We start from the raw sequence: 16,072 nt of genomic DNA on the forward strand, positions 1-16,072 counted from the left end.
CAAATCCGTTCATCTAATTTGTATGTGTTGAGCAAATCAATGTTTTTTGAATTATGCTTAGTGATCTTCATGAAAGTTTTATCATTAGATGTTAGCTTATCTTCTTAGATTTTTTATGAGTTATAATTGAGCTTGATTGAATAAGTGAAACTCGATATACCTTGTTATCTTTAACTCTTGTTGTGTAATGCTTTATGCTTTATTAGTTATTTTTGAATTGTGATGAAATATAATGGAGTAAGAGAACATAGTATGTGATATGATAATTTATGTTTATTTTAAATGATAATTTATGTTTATTTTGAATGGATGTATATGACTATGTGAAGTTTGTAATATTTAAAAGGTGTTAAAAATTAGTTAAAAAAACCATATACACAATGATGTAAAATTGAATTTATGTATTTTCCCTAAATATGTATTTTAGTTGAAATCTTTTAGATAAAAATTACTTAAAAGAGAATACCTTATTAAAAATTAACAAAAATTAATCATTGATAAATCTAGTAAATTATTTTCAAAAGAATTAATAAATGAACTTTCAATTTCTATTGAGAAAATTTTATTTATGTAAGTAAATTTTATTTATGTAAGATATATAATTATATATATATATATAATTACTTTAAGAAGTAATTATCTTTTAAAATAAGTTCAATTAAGTTTTGATACTTTATAATAGTTTCAATTTTGAATCTTTATTAAAAAAAATTCTATTAAGTGCTCAAAATATTTTTTATTTTTATTTAAGTATCCTATCATTTGATGTTGCCATTAAAAAAAATTAACGCGGTTGTTACTTTCATCTTTTCATCTCTAAATATCCTATCAACTTGTTCTTTTTCTCTCTAATCTCCTTCATCTTGTTTGTCAACTGGTTCTTGGAGAGAGAATGATTGGATTAATCATTTTTGAAGGAGATTTGAGAGGAAATATATGAGTTAATCGATAAGTTAAAGATGAGAGGAGAAAAATAATACTTACACTATCACATAAAAAATAAATAATAAAAATAAATAATAGAATAGGGTTCTTACTTGGACAAAAACAAAATTAAAAATTGAACTAAACAATTATTTTAACAAAATATAATTAAAAATAACTCAAATTATCATACACTTAAACCTTAATTAAATATTTAAAATATAATATTGAAAGTTTTGAACTTCAACTTCAATAATAAAAAATAGTTATATTAAGGATAATGAAGTTTTAGTTCTTTTTTCTTAAATTTAATGTTTAACATCATTTTTAATTTTTTTATAATTATTCTTCCAATACAAAGAGAATATAAAACTCATTCTAATTAATATTTTATTTTATTATAAATAACTATTTCTACTTTATAATCCAAAATCTTATTTTAGTTCAAAACATTTCAAATTTTGCTTTACATAATTATATTCTAATAAAAATATTTTAACAAGACATAAAGTCTTAAAATTAGGAAAGATGATAATGGAGGGATCACATGCATTCCGTACATCTTGACCTAAAATTCTCAACATTGATTACAAGAAATTCGAAGGAATTTGTCAAAATTACTAAACCCTAAATAATTAAAGAGATAGAAAAGACACAATAAGAGAGAGAATATAAGAAGAAGAAGAAGAATACTCTTTCTTTGATCTTATCCTATGAATCAACTGTGAGAGGCGGTGAAGATTATGAAAGAGAAGAACTCATTTGCATTTGCATTTGCATTCCATTTGCATTTGCATTTGCCAGCCCACAATGAACTCAAAGGGGAATCACACTCTAGAATATTCATAACTTTACCCTCCTCTTTTCCCTTTCATGATTTTCCTCCTTTTTCTTTTTTAAACAAAATTAGTACTTTTAAAACAGATTAAATAGTTTAATTATCAAATATAAAGTAAATCTATCACTAAAAAAAATTATGAAATAGAAATAATTTTTTAGAGACCAAAATAATTAGTTACAATAATAATTAAATTAGACATCATTTTAGAAACTTAAGAGAAAAATTGGTTTCTAAATTAATTTTTATTATTGTTAAATAATTTTTAAATTGGTATCTAATTAGCAACCAAGATTTTAACTACCAATTATTTAGTTTCTAAATTTAGTAACAAAAACTTTGATTGGTAATTAGATACTAATATAGATACTATTTAACAATAATAAAAATTAATTTAAAAATTAATTTTTTTTTAGTTTTTAAAATGGTCTCTAATTTAGTTACTATTACAACTAATTATTTTGGTCTTCACAAATTATTTTTTATTTGATGATATTTTTAGTGTAAAATAATTTAAAAATATTTTTTTTTTAGTTTTTAAAATATCTCTAATTTAGTTACTATTGCAACTAATTATTTTGGTTTTCAAAAATTATTTTTTATTTGATGATTTTTTTTTGAGTGTATAGGACGGTATCTTAATTCAATTCATGTTAAAGCATTAAACATTGAAAGAAAATGTAAAAACATTTGTTAAACTAGGTGAAAGAGTAAAACTTTATAGTGTTAAAAGATTAAATTATGAGTATTTTATTGTTTTTTTCTAATATGTAAAGCATTATTCTTCACACTTTTCTTCATGGTTCAATCAATTTAAACAATAAAACAAATAGATAAATGACAAAACAAAGAGAGGGAGAGAGAGAGAAACATAGTAGAAAGAATGGAAAACAAGAGAGTGGAATATGCAAGAATATAATAAAACGCATGAAATATTCGTTTTTGTACGCGACGCCCCGACCTCGATCTTCACCTCGCTTCATCTCCACCGTCCAATCACTTCCTCTCTCTAACTTTCTACATCTTCTCTCTCTTCGAAGTTTATTCCAAATTTTGATTCTGCTCAGATTAGATCCCGTTAGTACAAATTTTCTCATTGTTGGATCCGTTTTCCGTCCACGCTTTGACAAAACGCCATTCCCTATATATTCCTCCTCATCTTCTTCCTCAAACTGTTTTCCCTCTCACACCCACAAAACTCAAAACCCACCAACGCATAAATCATCATAGAGAAACAACAAAAGTTTCCAACTTTTCAAAAAAAAAAAATGCTTCCCCTCAAAATGGGGTTCCGTGAGTACATCGAAGCATTGGAGGAAGAAAGGAGGAAAATTCAAGTTTTCCCCAAAGAGCTTCCTCTGTCGTTGGAGCTTGTCACACAAGGTAAAACCTTGATAAAAGAGCATAATCGGACACCCTTTCGTGATGTGAACTTGAAGTTTCTTGCTTTTGGTTTTGGGTGTGTTGTTTTGATTTTTGCCGTTTCTTAGACGTGGGTTTTGAATTTGTTTGTTTGTGTGAATTTGATGCAGCAATTGAGGGGTGTAGGCAGCAATTGTCTGGAACGGTTACGGAGTACAATTTGAATGGCCAATCGGAGTGTTCGGAGCAGACATCAACGGATGAAGGACCTGTTTTTGAGGAGTTCATTCCTATTAAGAAAATGGCATCTCAAGATTCTGTTGAAGAAGAAGAAGAAGAAGAGAATGAGGATGAAGTTGAAGATGAACAACATTCTCATCAGCACAGAAAAACCACTTCTGATAAAAGGAAATCAGATTGGCTTAGATCTGTTCAGTTGTGGAATCCTAATCCCCCTCCTACCAAAGAGGTAAAAACCAAAAAAACACCCAAGAATTATTATATTTATCTACCTTTCCATGGAGAAAGTTTTTAAAGATGTTTTTTTTTGTGGGGATTTAGGATGTGCCTAGAAAAGCAAATGTTGTTGAAGTGAAGAGAAACGGTGGAGCTTTTCAACCGTTCCAAAGAGAGGAAAAGAGTGGTGTAGTTGATGGAAAGGTTAATAATTATGCATCAGCAATTGGTAAAGCACCCTCTTCACCACCAGTGCCTGCTACAAGTTCCACAGGACCAGTGAGAATAGACAGCAAAAAAGAGGAGAAAGGACAGGCTCAGAGAAAGCAACGCCGGTGTTGGTCACAGGAATTGCACAAGCGATTCTTGCATGCACTTCAGCAACTTGGAGGTGCAGATTGTGCGTATCTCACTTGGAACTACTTTTTGTTTTGTGCTATAAACAAATGTTTCAAATTTCAAATGTTTGATAATCTGGTCTTTGGTGCAGCTGCCACGCCCAAACAGATCAGGGAGCTAATGAAGGTTGATGGCCTCACCAATGATGAAGTCAAAAGCCATTTACAGGTTAGTATGTTGTTCCTTTGATCATCTCAATTTCTTGCCCAATATTCTGCATAATTTCCTTTTTTGGTACTGTACCAAGACTCTGAGAATTGGCTTGTAAGGTATAATTGGGGTGTTTTTTTGGTTAACACATCACACAGTTGACTCATCTTTATAAAAACATGATTTAGGATTTTTTATGAGATTTATTTTCTTAATCAAGTTTTTTTCTATCTGTTATCCATTTATCTCGAATTCAAAATCTTTATTAAAATATCTTATTTATTTTAGAAAGGGTGTAATAATTTTTTTATATTTTCAGAATGATCTATGTTAAATGTTTGAAAATATCGAGAACTTATCTAGTTATTCTTAAAATATAGATAACAAGTTGCATCATTTTGTTCTGTTTTGTGTTTGAATTTTCTTGAGTTGATTATACTTTGAATGTTCTCAATGAATGATGTTGTGAGATATTTTGTTGTTTTGCTCTGTCTAGAAATTTCGTCTGCACACTAGAAGAAGTCCCATAATGCACAACAACGCAAGTTCACAAGCAGCCCCTTTGTTTCTTGTGGGGAACATTTTTGTGCAGCCACCAGAATATGGTGCAGTCGCTACCTCATCAGCTTCTGGAGGAGAATTGACCACAGTTACTGCTCCAACTGGAATATATGCACCAGTGGCTGCACACCCTCCACCTGTCACAAACACACCAATAATGAAGCATTTACATTCTCAAGAAAGGCCTCATAATCATCACAGTGCTCAATCAAACTCACCTGCCTCATCATCTTCCACACACACCATCACCACTACTTCATGTGCCCCTTGATTCATTTTCAAACTTGCTTCTGTAAAAAATTTTGTAATCAGTATTGTAGTTGATAGAAAGAAAGTCTGTCTCATGTTATCATATATTTTTCTTTTTCTCTCCTTTTCCTTTTACTGTAGTGCACGTGTAGATTAATTTAGATTAAGAAAACAATGGTTCTTTTTTTAACTTTATGTGAAGTTCAATAGCAAAAAAGTTACAAACTTTATGTCATGTAAGTCCACCATTTTGGCTGGCAACACAATGATATTTCCTTGGCACAAAATTCACTTGCTTTTTTTATTTTTGAATTTGGAATCACGTTCAACATCTGATAACGTTTTTAGTTTAGAATCAGTTATGTTTTTGTTTTGTTTGGAGAAGAAAGGAGAAAGAAAGAAAGAAAAGGAGGAGAAGGTGTGCTGAATTCTTGGATATTTAGTTAAAGGAAAAATACAAAATGTAAAGTTTCAATTCAAACGTGTAAAAAATAGCAAACTATGCCTAAAATGACACAAGTAACCTGAATAAAGATAATCATAATTAAAAAATGTTATTTTATAATATGAATTTTCTTTCTCGAATTTAATTTGAACTAGATATATGAGAAGTAGATGTAAGTTTTGGTGTATTAGATTATTATTTTTGAATGTAGTGTCTTATGATTATAGATGTCGTCTATTAGTAGGGTTGGTAGTGATCTAACATTAAAGTTGTTTGATGAATTATGGTTACATTATTACATAGTTTTGGTGAACCATTATTCTCTTGTACAGTTTTAGTATGATAGTTAGTTGTCGTGTATTTTTAACTAATATGCAATTATTTTATAGCCTTTTCATAGGATAGTTTGTACTTACTTGTTGTGTAGATACAATAAAGTGCAAATTGTAAATTTTAATATTTATATTTGCTCAATAGAAATGATTATTTATCTTTATGTTATTTTATCCTTATTTTATTTTGTATATCAAGTTGGTGTGTTTTGCAATCACTATTTTATTTTTGTGTTGTTCTTTAGGCGTTTTGCTACTATACATTTTATGTGGAGGATGGAATGATGGATACTAGGGAGACGTGGTGATGTAGGGATTGAGAGAAAGGAGTTTGTATTTTGTTTAAAGGTACCTATTGTTGTAATTGATGATTGTGTTTGTCTATTTTAGTAACTTCATCTATACACTACAAGAAAATCATGAAATAGAAACCAATTTTTAGAGACCATTTTAGAAACTAAAACAAAAATTAGTTTCTATTATTTTTTATCATTTTCTGTTAAGAAGTGGGTTTTAAGCCTAACTCAACCCCATAAAACCGACTCATAGGGGTGAGGTTTGCACCCATTTATATATTATGAAATGTCCTTATCTCTAGTCGATGTGGGATTTCCAACATTTTCTTTTATTGTTAAATAGTTTCTAAATTGGTATCTAATTAGTAACTAAAGTTTTAACTACCAATTATTTAGTTTCTAAATTTGGTAGCAAAAACCTTGGTTGCTAATTAGATACCAATTTAAAAACTATTTAACAATAATAAAAAATAATATAAACTAATTTAGAAACCAAATTTCTTTTTAGTTTCTAAAATGATCTCTAATTTAGTTACTATTGCAACTAATTATTTTGGTTTCTACAAATTGGTTTCTATTTCATGATTTTCTTGTAGTGGTAGCATAGTTTGGCACATGAGTATTAAAAGATTGGACTTTTTGTTTATACAAGAGAAGATGAAAGTTTTTTTTCTTTTTTTAATGTAATTTAGAATTATTAAATATAAATTAATTTTACAGATAAAATATAATTAGTTGTTATAATGACTAAATTAAATAATATTTTAGAGATTAAAAAAATTATTGGTATCTAAATTAGTTTCTATTATAGATAAATAGTTTCTAAATTCATATTTAATTAGCTACCAAGATGTTAACTTCCACAAGATGAAAGTCACGTTGAACTATGCCTATTTATATTGTTGGCGATTGTCAAGAGTTCTACGCTTAAGTGGTTCAAGGTACTTCTCAATTATTGGTAATTATTCAAGTTTCACATAAATATTCACGATGAAGCAAAAATAAGAGACTTTCGAAAAATTTAAGCATTAGCCACTTCTAATGCTTAACCAAACTGGAAATGGTCAAACATCAAATGATTGATAACAATTTGGGATTCTATTATAAGGAATTTAATGAATTTTGTAAAGATAAAGTCATTGTGAGACATTTGATTATTTTTCATATTTCACAATAGAATGAAATTGTTGAGATGATGAACGTGACCTTCTTGGTGAGAACAGGTAGCATGTCGTCAAACTCTAGTTTGGAAAAACAGTGTTGGGGTGAGGATGTGAACACAACATGTTATTTGGTGAATTTTTATCTATCAACTGCCATAGAGTTCAAAAATCTAGTTGAGGCATGGTTAGACAGGCTAACAAACAACTTCACATTGAGGATATTTGAGTGCCTTGTTTACTACCATGTAGACAATGGCAAGTTTGAGCGCAAATCTAGGAAGGGAATGTTTGTGAGCTATGGGTTGAAGTGAAAAGTTTTAGAGTTTGGTCATCTTGCAAAGGAAATGATGATTTTCGATAGAGGTGTTATTTTGAAGTCTTTATGACCTAAAGGACATTTGAGGAGGCATCAAGATACATGAATGGTGAGTCAGAGATAGTCCAGGAACATGTGGAGTTTTCTATGAAGGAGTTGTCTAGTCATCAAACCTTTGCTTGAAGGTATAAAAGGCAAATATATCATTTTGAGATATATGAGTTTGATGGTATCCTTGTTTATGTGCTAGTTGTAGTGAAAGGAGGTGGAGACATATGAGTTAGTTACATTTTGAGGTAGTTTCTTGTGTTAAGGGTGAAAAGTGGATTTTAGCCATGCACAAAGAGATTGATTCTTTATCAAAGAATGACACTTGAGAGTTGATAAGACCACTTAGAGGCAAGACCAATTTTATTTATAAACAAATCTTCAAGAAGAAGATTGGAGAATCTGATGATATGTGTTTATTGAAACACTTGTGTCTACATATGATGGTAATGCGTCTAATGAAGTACTTATATCAGAGTTTACTGGTAGATTTGGTGGTAATGCATCCATCATAAGAATAATTTCTTATTGTAGTGCGTTTGTTAAAGCATTTATATTCAGTTTATGATAGTAGAGCCACTATAAGAAAAAAATGTTTCAATGGAGGTTATTTAGTGAAGATTAATATAGTCCTAGAAATTGATTTAATTAATGGATTTTTTTTAACTTTCGTTAAATTTCAACGGTTATTCTAAAATCTCAACAAAATAACGGAGGTTTTTTTTTTAACCTTCATTAAATTTCAAAAATTTATTTTAAAACCTTAGCAAAATAACATACATTTTTTTAACATTCGTTAAATTTTAAAGGTTTATTTTAAAACCTAAGTAAAATAACATAGGTGTTTTTAACCTTCGCTAAATTCTAAAAATTTATTCTAAAATCTCAACAAAATAATGAAGATTTGTTACCCTTCATTCAATTCTAAAGATTTATTCTAAAACCTTATCAAAAACTAATTTCATGTTATAACACATAGACGGAAAATATATCTAACCCTAAACAAATAACTAAATTGATACCAATTTATATATTTGGAAATTAAAAGAACTTTTAAAAAAATATCATACCAATAAATATGTATAACTAATATCTAACAAATAACTAAATTGATACTAATTTATATCTTTGGAAACTAAAAGACCTTTTAAAAAACAAATCATACCAATAAATATGTATAACTAATACCTAATTGAGCATATGTATAACTATTGTGCTTGTAATTTGGGAGGTGGTCCAAGTTTTTGTCATGGTTATTTTGTTATGTAGTGAGTATGATTGGGTTGACATGATTCTAGTGATTTGATGATTCTAAGGAGAGAATCTAAGGAATATCCCACAGAATATGCAACATGCTCAGTGACCAAAATCCAATTTTTCACTTGACAACATGTTTAAGATAAAGACATTTTACACATACAACAATTGTGAAGCTATCAAATAATAATATCGTGCTAAAGGTAGCAACAAAAATTAGTGTTTGTTCGTAGTGATTCACTCCATCTATAGGCAATTATGAGAACAACATATGGTTCCTATAGTCCTAAATATATATTTAGGTAATATACCTTCAATTTAGATATTCTGAAATATTTTTAGATATTATTGGAGTTTCTATTTTTCTTTATTATATTTTACTCTCTTTTTTTATTGAGTAAGATTAATTTTAGACAGAACCTTAAAATAGAAGTAGATCACATTTATAAAAATAAATGTTTTTTTTAGTTAATGAAAGATTCAATTACTTTCAATATACTCTTAATTAAACCCCAAAAAATAATTATGTTAAACGTTAGTTGTTTAGAATAAATAAAAATTTATTCATACATGTAAAACGTGGTAATAAATGATATTATAGAATAGTGTAAGGAGATTTTAAAGGTTTTTTTTTAAAAATAATGTATGAAGGGTAACTTTGATCCAAAAATGTCAGCTAAATAATTAAGAAACGCACTGTAAAATTTTAGCATGAATTGTACTCAGTTACGCTATCATGAAATTTTATTATGTTTTTATTCTAATATTTTTGTTAGATGTAAAAAAAATGTTAAATTAAATCTATATTGAATACAACACTTTGATAATATATTTATCATAAATTCTAATCATTTATTCTACTGGTTTTATGTGAAATTGATTTTTGTTTACTGACAGAAAATCATAAAATAAAAATTAATTTTAGAAAAAAAAATAATTAGTTGCTAAGTAAATTAGAGATATTTTAGAGACTAAAATTTTTTTTAGTTTCTAAATTAGTTTCTATTATTGTTAAATGATTTTTAAATTGATATCTATTTAGCCACCAAAGTTTTTGCTATCAAATTTAGAATCTAAATAATTGATAGTTAAAAACTTGGTGGTTAATTATATACCAATTTAGAAACCAATCAACAATAATAAAAACTAATTTAGAAATAAAAATTTTTGTTAATCTCTAAAATGGTTTATAACTTAGTCACTATAATAACTAATTATTTTTTTTATTTAAAATTAGTTTTTATTTTATGATATTTTTGTAGTGTGAAAAGAAAAAAAATACAAAAATCAAGTATTTTATTACATTGAAAAAGGTTATATTATATTACATTAAAAACCATGAAAAGACAAGTTAAAAAAATTAAGAGATTCTGCAATAAATATATTTGGTTAAATAAGTTGTTTATCTTAAATTTGTACAATGTCATAATTGTAAAAAGTCTACAAAATATATTTGACTAAATAAACTATTTATCTTAAACTTGTACAACAATATGATAAAAACTTTTTAAAAAGTGATTCTAATATTAAAAGATGAATATTCAACTTAATTATTTTGTTTTATTTTTACTAATTCTTAACCTGATAAAAAAAATGGTTTTTATTAATAATAAATAGTTGAACAACATGTCTCATTTTTTTAAAAACAAATCACGTAATCAATAAGATAACATTAAAGATTTTATTTGAATAGTGCACAGAAAATGGTTCATCGTTAGAACATTTTTTGCAGGGTTACCTTGTTTTTTAACTTTCCCTTTTTGAATCTCACCATTTTTGCACACACTCCTTTATTCCAAAAGCAGAAGAAATTAAATGTTCTTAAATTGAAGAAAACGAAGAATAAATATTTTGCGTGTTAGGTTTGGTTACTTGTGGGATATTCCCTTTTAAATTAAAGTCCCATGTGTTATAACCCTAAAAAACAATATTATTATTCCCTCTTATCACATCGATCAACTCAACTTTTCTCCAATTCATTTCGTACTTATTCCATTAATGTCAATTTATAGTATTCATCAAAGATCTTATTTACAAAACGTGATCTTTTATTAGACTTTTACAATTATTCCACTTGTTCCCCAATTTCAATTTACAAACAATATATTTTTATTCATTGTACTTGGACATTAACCCCTTGCAAATAAACTTTTTTTATATAGTAAACTTCAACTCTTTGTACGGGTTGTTTGTGTCAAATAAGGGAGGAATATTTTTATTATAGAGATTTTTTTATCCGTAATGAGATATTTTAGAGGATTCATAACTTTTATACAAACATTTCAGGGATGTTTGAACCTTTATATAAACACTTCAAGATGTTTCAACTCTTATACAAACACTTCAGAGATGTTTCAACTCTTATACAAACACTTCAGAGATGTTTCAACATTTATACAAACACTTCAGGAATGTTTCAACTCTTATACAAACACTTCAGGGATGTTTCAACCCTTATACAAACACTTCATAAATGTTTCACCCTCTAATACTTGATCTATATACAATCTTCAAACTCTACAAACCACCAAATCAATCCTCAATAATAAAAAGGAATGGTAAGTCATATCAAAAGAAAACATCAACTACCCTATCAAGGTTCTTATAACTAATTTTTATATAGAAGAGGACAAAACACTTTTCATGATAGAAATAATAACACTAAAAGAATTATTAAATTTATAATTAATTCAGAAATACAAAATAATTAATTATTATATTAATTAAGTTAAATATTATTTTTAAATTAAAAACATGTTAGTATTTCAAATTGTTTTTATTATTAATAAAAATTTAAAATAATTTTTAAATTAATATTTAATATTAATTATAAAAAAATTAATTACTAATTTTTTTTTATAAAAAAAATAATAAAAAGAACATTTCAAGAATGTTCTATGCCTTATTAAAAGAAGCCAATAGTGGTATCTATTTCTATTCCCTTGACCTAATATTAACTACTTTAGATTATTATTATTATTATTATTATTTATTATTATTATAATAGGTAGTGTTTGAGAACATTAACTAAAGTAATTTTACAAAATCACTTATAAGTGATTTTGTTAAAAAGGTTTTTCTTATGACCCTTTTGGCTTCGAGGGGTTGCATAATTAATTGATTGATCTCACTTTGAAAAATTTACGTGATGAATAGACTATGCTGAGTAGATTAAGATCTGGGTTGGTAATAATTAGTGAACAGAAAGCCAAACAAAGCACTGAAATCACTATAATCCATCTCACCCTAAATTAAACTTTATTGTCTAAATAATTGGAAGTTGAATTTTGATTTTGTAATGCATGAAGGGCCAAATATTTTTCATTTATATATATATTTATTTATTTATTAATTTTAAATATATGTTCATAGCTGTTTTTTGTTTTCATTCTAAAAGGTCGACCTTTTTAGCTTGGTAGTGTCAAGAAACAATAAAATCCTCGGATTCATGCATATATTGAACTTTATCAAAAAAAAGTTTGACTTTGTTTATGTTTTTGTTGCACTACCAAGAAATTTGTGTTTTTAATTTATAAATCCATAACTCACTTTTACGTTAGTTTCTTAAACTAATAAAAAAGTAAATTGAAATTTTGTCTGTTTACGACTTATTAGTTTTTATTAATGATAAAAGAAATATATACTTAAATATCAAAATAAAAATAATTAATATAAAAAAATCATAACGTTTGTAAATCTGAGATACTTATGTATTAGTCATTTATTTATTTTATTAGTCACAAACAAGAGGCCATTAGTCCAACAAAATCAGATAAATTTTACTAAATCAGATAGGATTGATTATGGATGATGAAATTCTCATTTTGAGTATTTAATATACATTTAAAACTTGAATTTGTAACTACTAATTTTGTATTAACTAATTCACTATTTACTACTTTTATATTTTATTAGTAGATACGAACCTATACTTTATTATTTCCAATTAAATATCGAATGACAAGTAAATAGACAAGATCAAAATTATATAATTAAAATAGTAAAAGAACTTATTAAAAACATTGAATCAAATTCAAAAGATGGTGATAATAAAAAGTCACAAATACATATATGTTCATATTATCTGGATAGATGAAATTGATGTTGTAGTTAAATTTTATATTTGTATATTGTGAAAATAAGAATTTTATGTTCAATATTTATTATTATATATAGAAACTTATTGAGTCATATATAATGTGTTACATTACAAATGAGTCTTCATCTATTTATAAAAAAATTATTACAATATATATTTTTTACATTGATTATTTTAGGTATTTTACATTAGTTAAAATAAGGATGTAAAAATATAAGAATTTTAACATAACCATTAAGGATATTCATTTATTATGATAATTATGTATAGTATCTATATCACCATCTTCATTCTTCTCATTCATAGTAGGTATTTATCTCACGAAAGAAGGAAGAGTTGAGACAATATCTAGTATTGAATCATCGTGATCATAAGCAACATACTCAATTTCTTAAGGAAAATTGACCACCTCTAATTAGAATGTTCTTTCACATAAAAAAAAAAACTTGTTTTACTTGATAAGCCATGGTAACATAGATAATCTTTATTAACTACATTCTTAAGATCAATCATAGTAAATACCAACTCAACATGCACTTTAGTATTACTATCAAACCGTTTACACTTAAAAATAGGCACACAAATTTAATGTAATCAACCTCCTAATTCTCTTCAATGACTCCAAAATAACTTAGGTGGAAAAACAAGTCAGATACACGAGAAAAGAAAGAAAAGAGGATTAAATTGTGTATAAAAAGTTTTCATAATTTTCACAAAGTTGCATCTAATAGAGTGATGAGAAAAACAAATTTTTAATGTGACAGATGATTTGTCAAAAAGTCATTTTTAAAAATAGCGTTTTAAAACTCTCTGTCTTTAGTTGGAGTAGATTATATAATATACAATTTATAAGTTTAAGAAAAGGAAGATTTGTTGTAAACTTTTATACTAGTTCGATTGTATATGTAGATTACATTCTGTTCTCGATCAACTTGATCAAGTTTCACTGAATATACTAATGTTACAAATATACAAGTAAGTATTATTTAAACTTTAGCTACTTTTAACTAAAACAATTTGGATATTATTTAGACATTCAACCATTTTTTATTATATATTACATTTTTATTATATACATTTTAATTTAAAAATATAAAATCAAACAATAATTTTAATTTATATCTCCAATCTTTTTAGTATTTTAATCTTTAAAATTCCATAAATATACTAATTTCATCTGAACTCTTTTATTTTGAATTAATAGTTTTGATACGTTGATTTAAACAACATCAATATACATTAACAAATGTATAATTAAAATGATTACATCTCATAACTTATACATAGCATAATTAATTACTATCAAAATAAAAATATAACATCTTTATTATATATTAAGAATCAAAAACACTAAAATAAGTTTACAAACATCACTTTTAGATCACCAACAATTCATTTAACTCAAACATTAACTATTCACCATATTCAACCTTGACAAAATCATGCACTATATTTTAAAAAATTAGAAAACAAAGGACAAAAGTTGAATCAATTGATAAATTAGGTCTTTGAAGGATTTGGGAATATGGAACCCTAATTCCACACCACCCAACGACACCACCGCGATCACCGTCGACTTGCAATCTGCTACCACCGTAGACCTGCACTCCGCGACCACCGCACGAACCACTACCACCACGCGACGTCCTCTGTCCAATCGCTACCACCGCGCGACCTGCTCTGCTCGATCGCCCCCGCCGCACTCGTTCAGAGAAGACGCACCACCTCCGCACAGAGAAGACGCAACGAAGCATCCCTAGGTTAGCGTTTGGCCAGCGCCGCCGTCGCAACTCTCTGCGACGCCTGGTTCCTCCAACGCCAGGCCAGTAGTCGCCGCCGTGGTGCAGCAGCAGTCGCAGCCTCCAACGACGCCTCCACCACTGGGAAGCTGGCCGTGAAACCAGTGGTCGTCGTCCAGCTGCGAGAAAGACGGCGACGAACCCTAATAGCAGCAGGTTCAGGTTACGTAAATTAACGAAACTGAAACCCTAAACTGAAGATTTGAGGGTTTTAGGGTTTCCTACTACAGGTTCGGACTTGTTAGCCTTTTAAAATGGCGGAGGGCTCTGCGGGTTTCCTCATTCCATGGACTTGTTTGATCGATCGAAAAGTCTGTCATGATAATAAAGTATATTCCATGTCCGGTCAAAGGAAGACTTTTGCTCAGGCTTTGGGAAATACATGTGACATTCCTTTGTCCCAACTACCTACCCCTTGTATTAAGGGTGACATGATTGCTGTCCAGATTGATGAGGCAGATTACTTGGCTGGTCTTGAGGATTGCAAAACCCATCTCCATGGTCGGGTTATTCTATCTAAGGGGGATAAACCTCTCACACACCTGGATTTAACTAAAAAGTTGCAGCCGGTGTGGAAAGCTCTTGGACCATGGAAAGCAATTCCTCTTGGAAAGGGTTTCTATGAGTTTGAGTTCGCTTCTATAGAAGACATGAGATGGGCCCTCGGAATGGGTTCCCTCAAGTTATCTCCTGGTTTATTGAGATTGTTTGCCTGGACAAAAGACTTTGTCCCAGCTACCATGAAGAATACCAAAACTCAGACATGGGTTAGAATCTACCATTTGCCTTTGGAGTATTGGAAACCAAATACAATATATTCCATCGTTAGAGGCCTTAGTACTCCTTTTTCTTTGGATGAGCATACTATGAGAAAGAATAGGGGTATGTTTGCTAGAGTGTTGGTGGATATTGATCTTTTGTCCCCTCTCTCCGATCAACTTTTGGTTGAACATCCAGACTTTGCTTTTGTAGCTGGTGTGGAATATGAATGGCTCCCTCCTTTTTGCTCTCATTGTAAGATGATTGGGCACGAGCTTGCTCAGTGTCGGGCGATCCATGACCAGGGTCGTGTTCTTGGGCCTCAACATAAACCTTCTCAGAAGGCATCTTCTGATGAACGGGACCAAGGGAGGACCGTGATTCCTAAACAACGTAAAGAATATAGGAAAAAAGATCCAGAGACAAAACTCGTGGAAGGCCTCATTGATAAGTTGAAAGTTGATGAAACAGGTGGAGGGGAGGATGTTTTTGCAGATATGCCTCCTCTTGAGGATGCTTCAGATCATGATAGGTCCTCACCCAAGCAGGGGTTGTCCACTCCCACTTTGGATTCACTTGTTGTTATGCAAGCTAAGGACTCAGAGTCAAATTCAACAAC

The 16,072-nt window shown here is 28.7% G+C and overlaps 1 protein-coding gene across 1 annotated transcript; it reads left to right on the top strand.

The window, feature by feature from the left end:
- Nucleotides 1-2,626: 2,626 nt before the first annotated feature.
- Nucleotides 2,627-5,226, top strand: LOC137806251 (transcription factor HHO2-like). The gene is made up of 5 exons (XM_068606255.1): nucleotides 2,627-3,145; nucleotides 3,295-3,593; nucleotides 3,686-3,980; nucleotides 4,071-4,147; nucleotides 4,626-5,226. The coding sequence occupies exons 1-5, from the start codon at nucleotides 3,031-3,033 to the stop codon at nucleotides 4,959-4,961; spliced, it is 1,122 nt and encodes a 373-aa protein (XP_068462356.1). The 5' UTR covers nucleotides 2,627-3,030; the 3' UTR covers nucleotides 4,962-5,226.
- The last annotated feature ends 10,846 nt before the right edge of the window (nucleotides 5,227-16,072 follow it).

The sequence above is a fragment of the Phaseolus vulgaris genome, chromosome 3 (assembly GCF_000499845.2).
Source record: "Phaseolus vulgaris cultivar G19833 chromosome 3, P. vulgaris v2.0, whole genome shotgun sequence".
Classification (NCBI taxonomy): domain Eukaryota; kingdom Viridiplantae; phylum Streptophyta; class Magnoliopsida; order Fabales; family Fabaceae; genus Phaseolus; species Phaseolus vulgaris.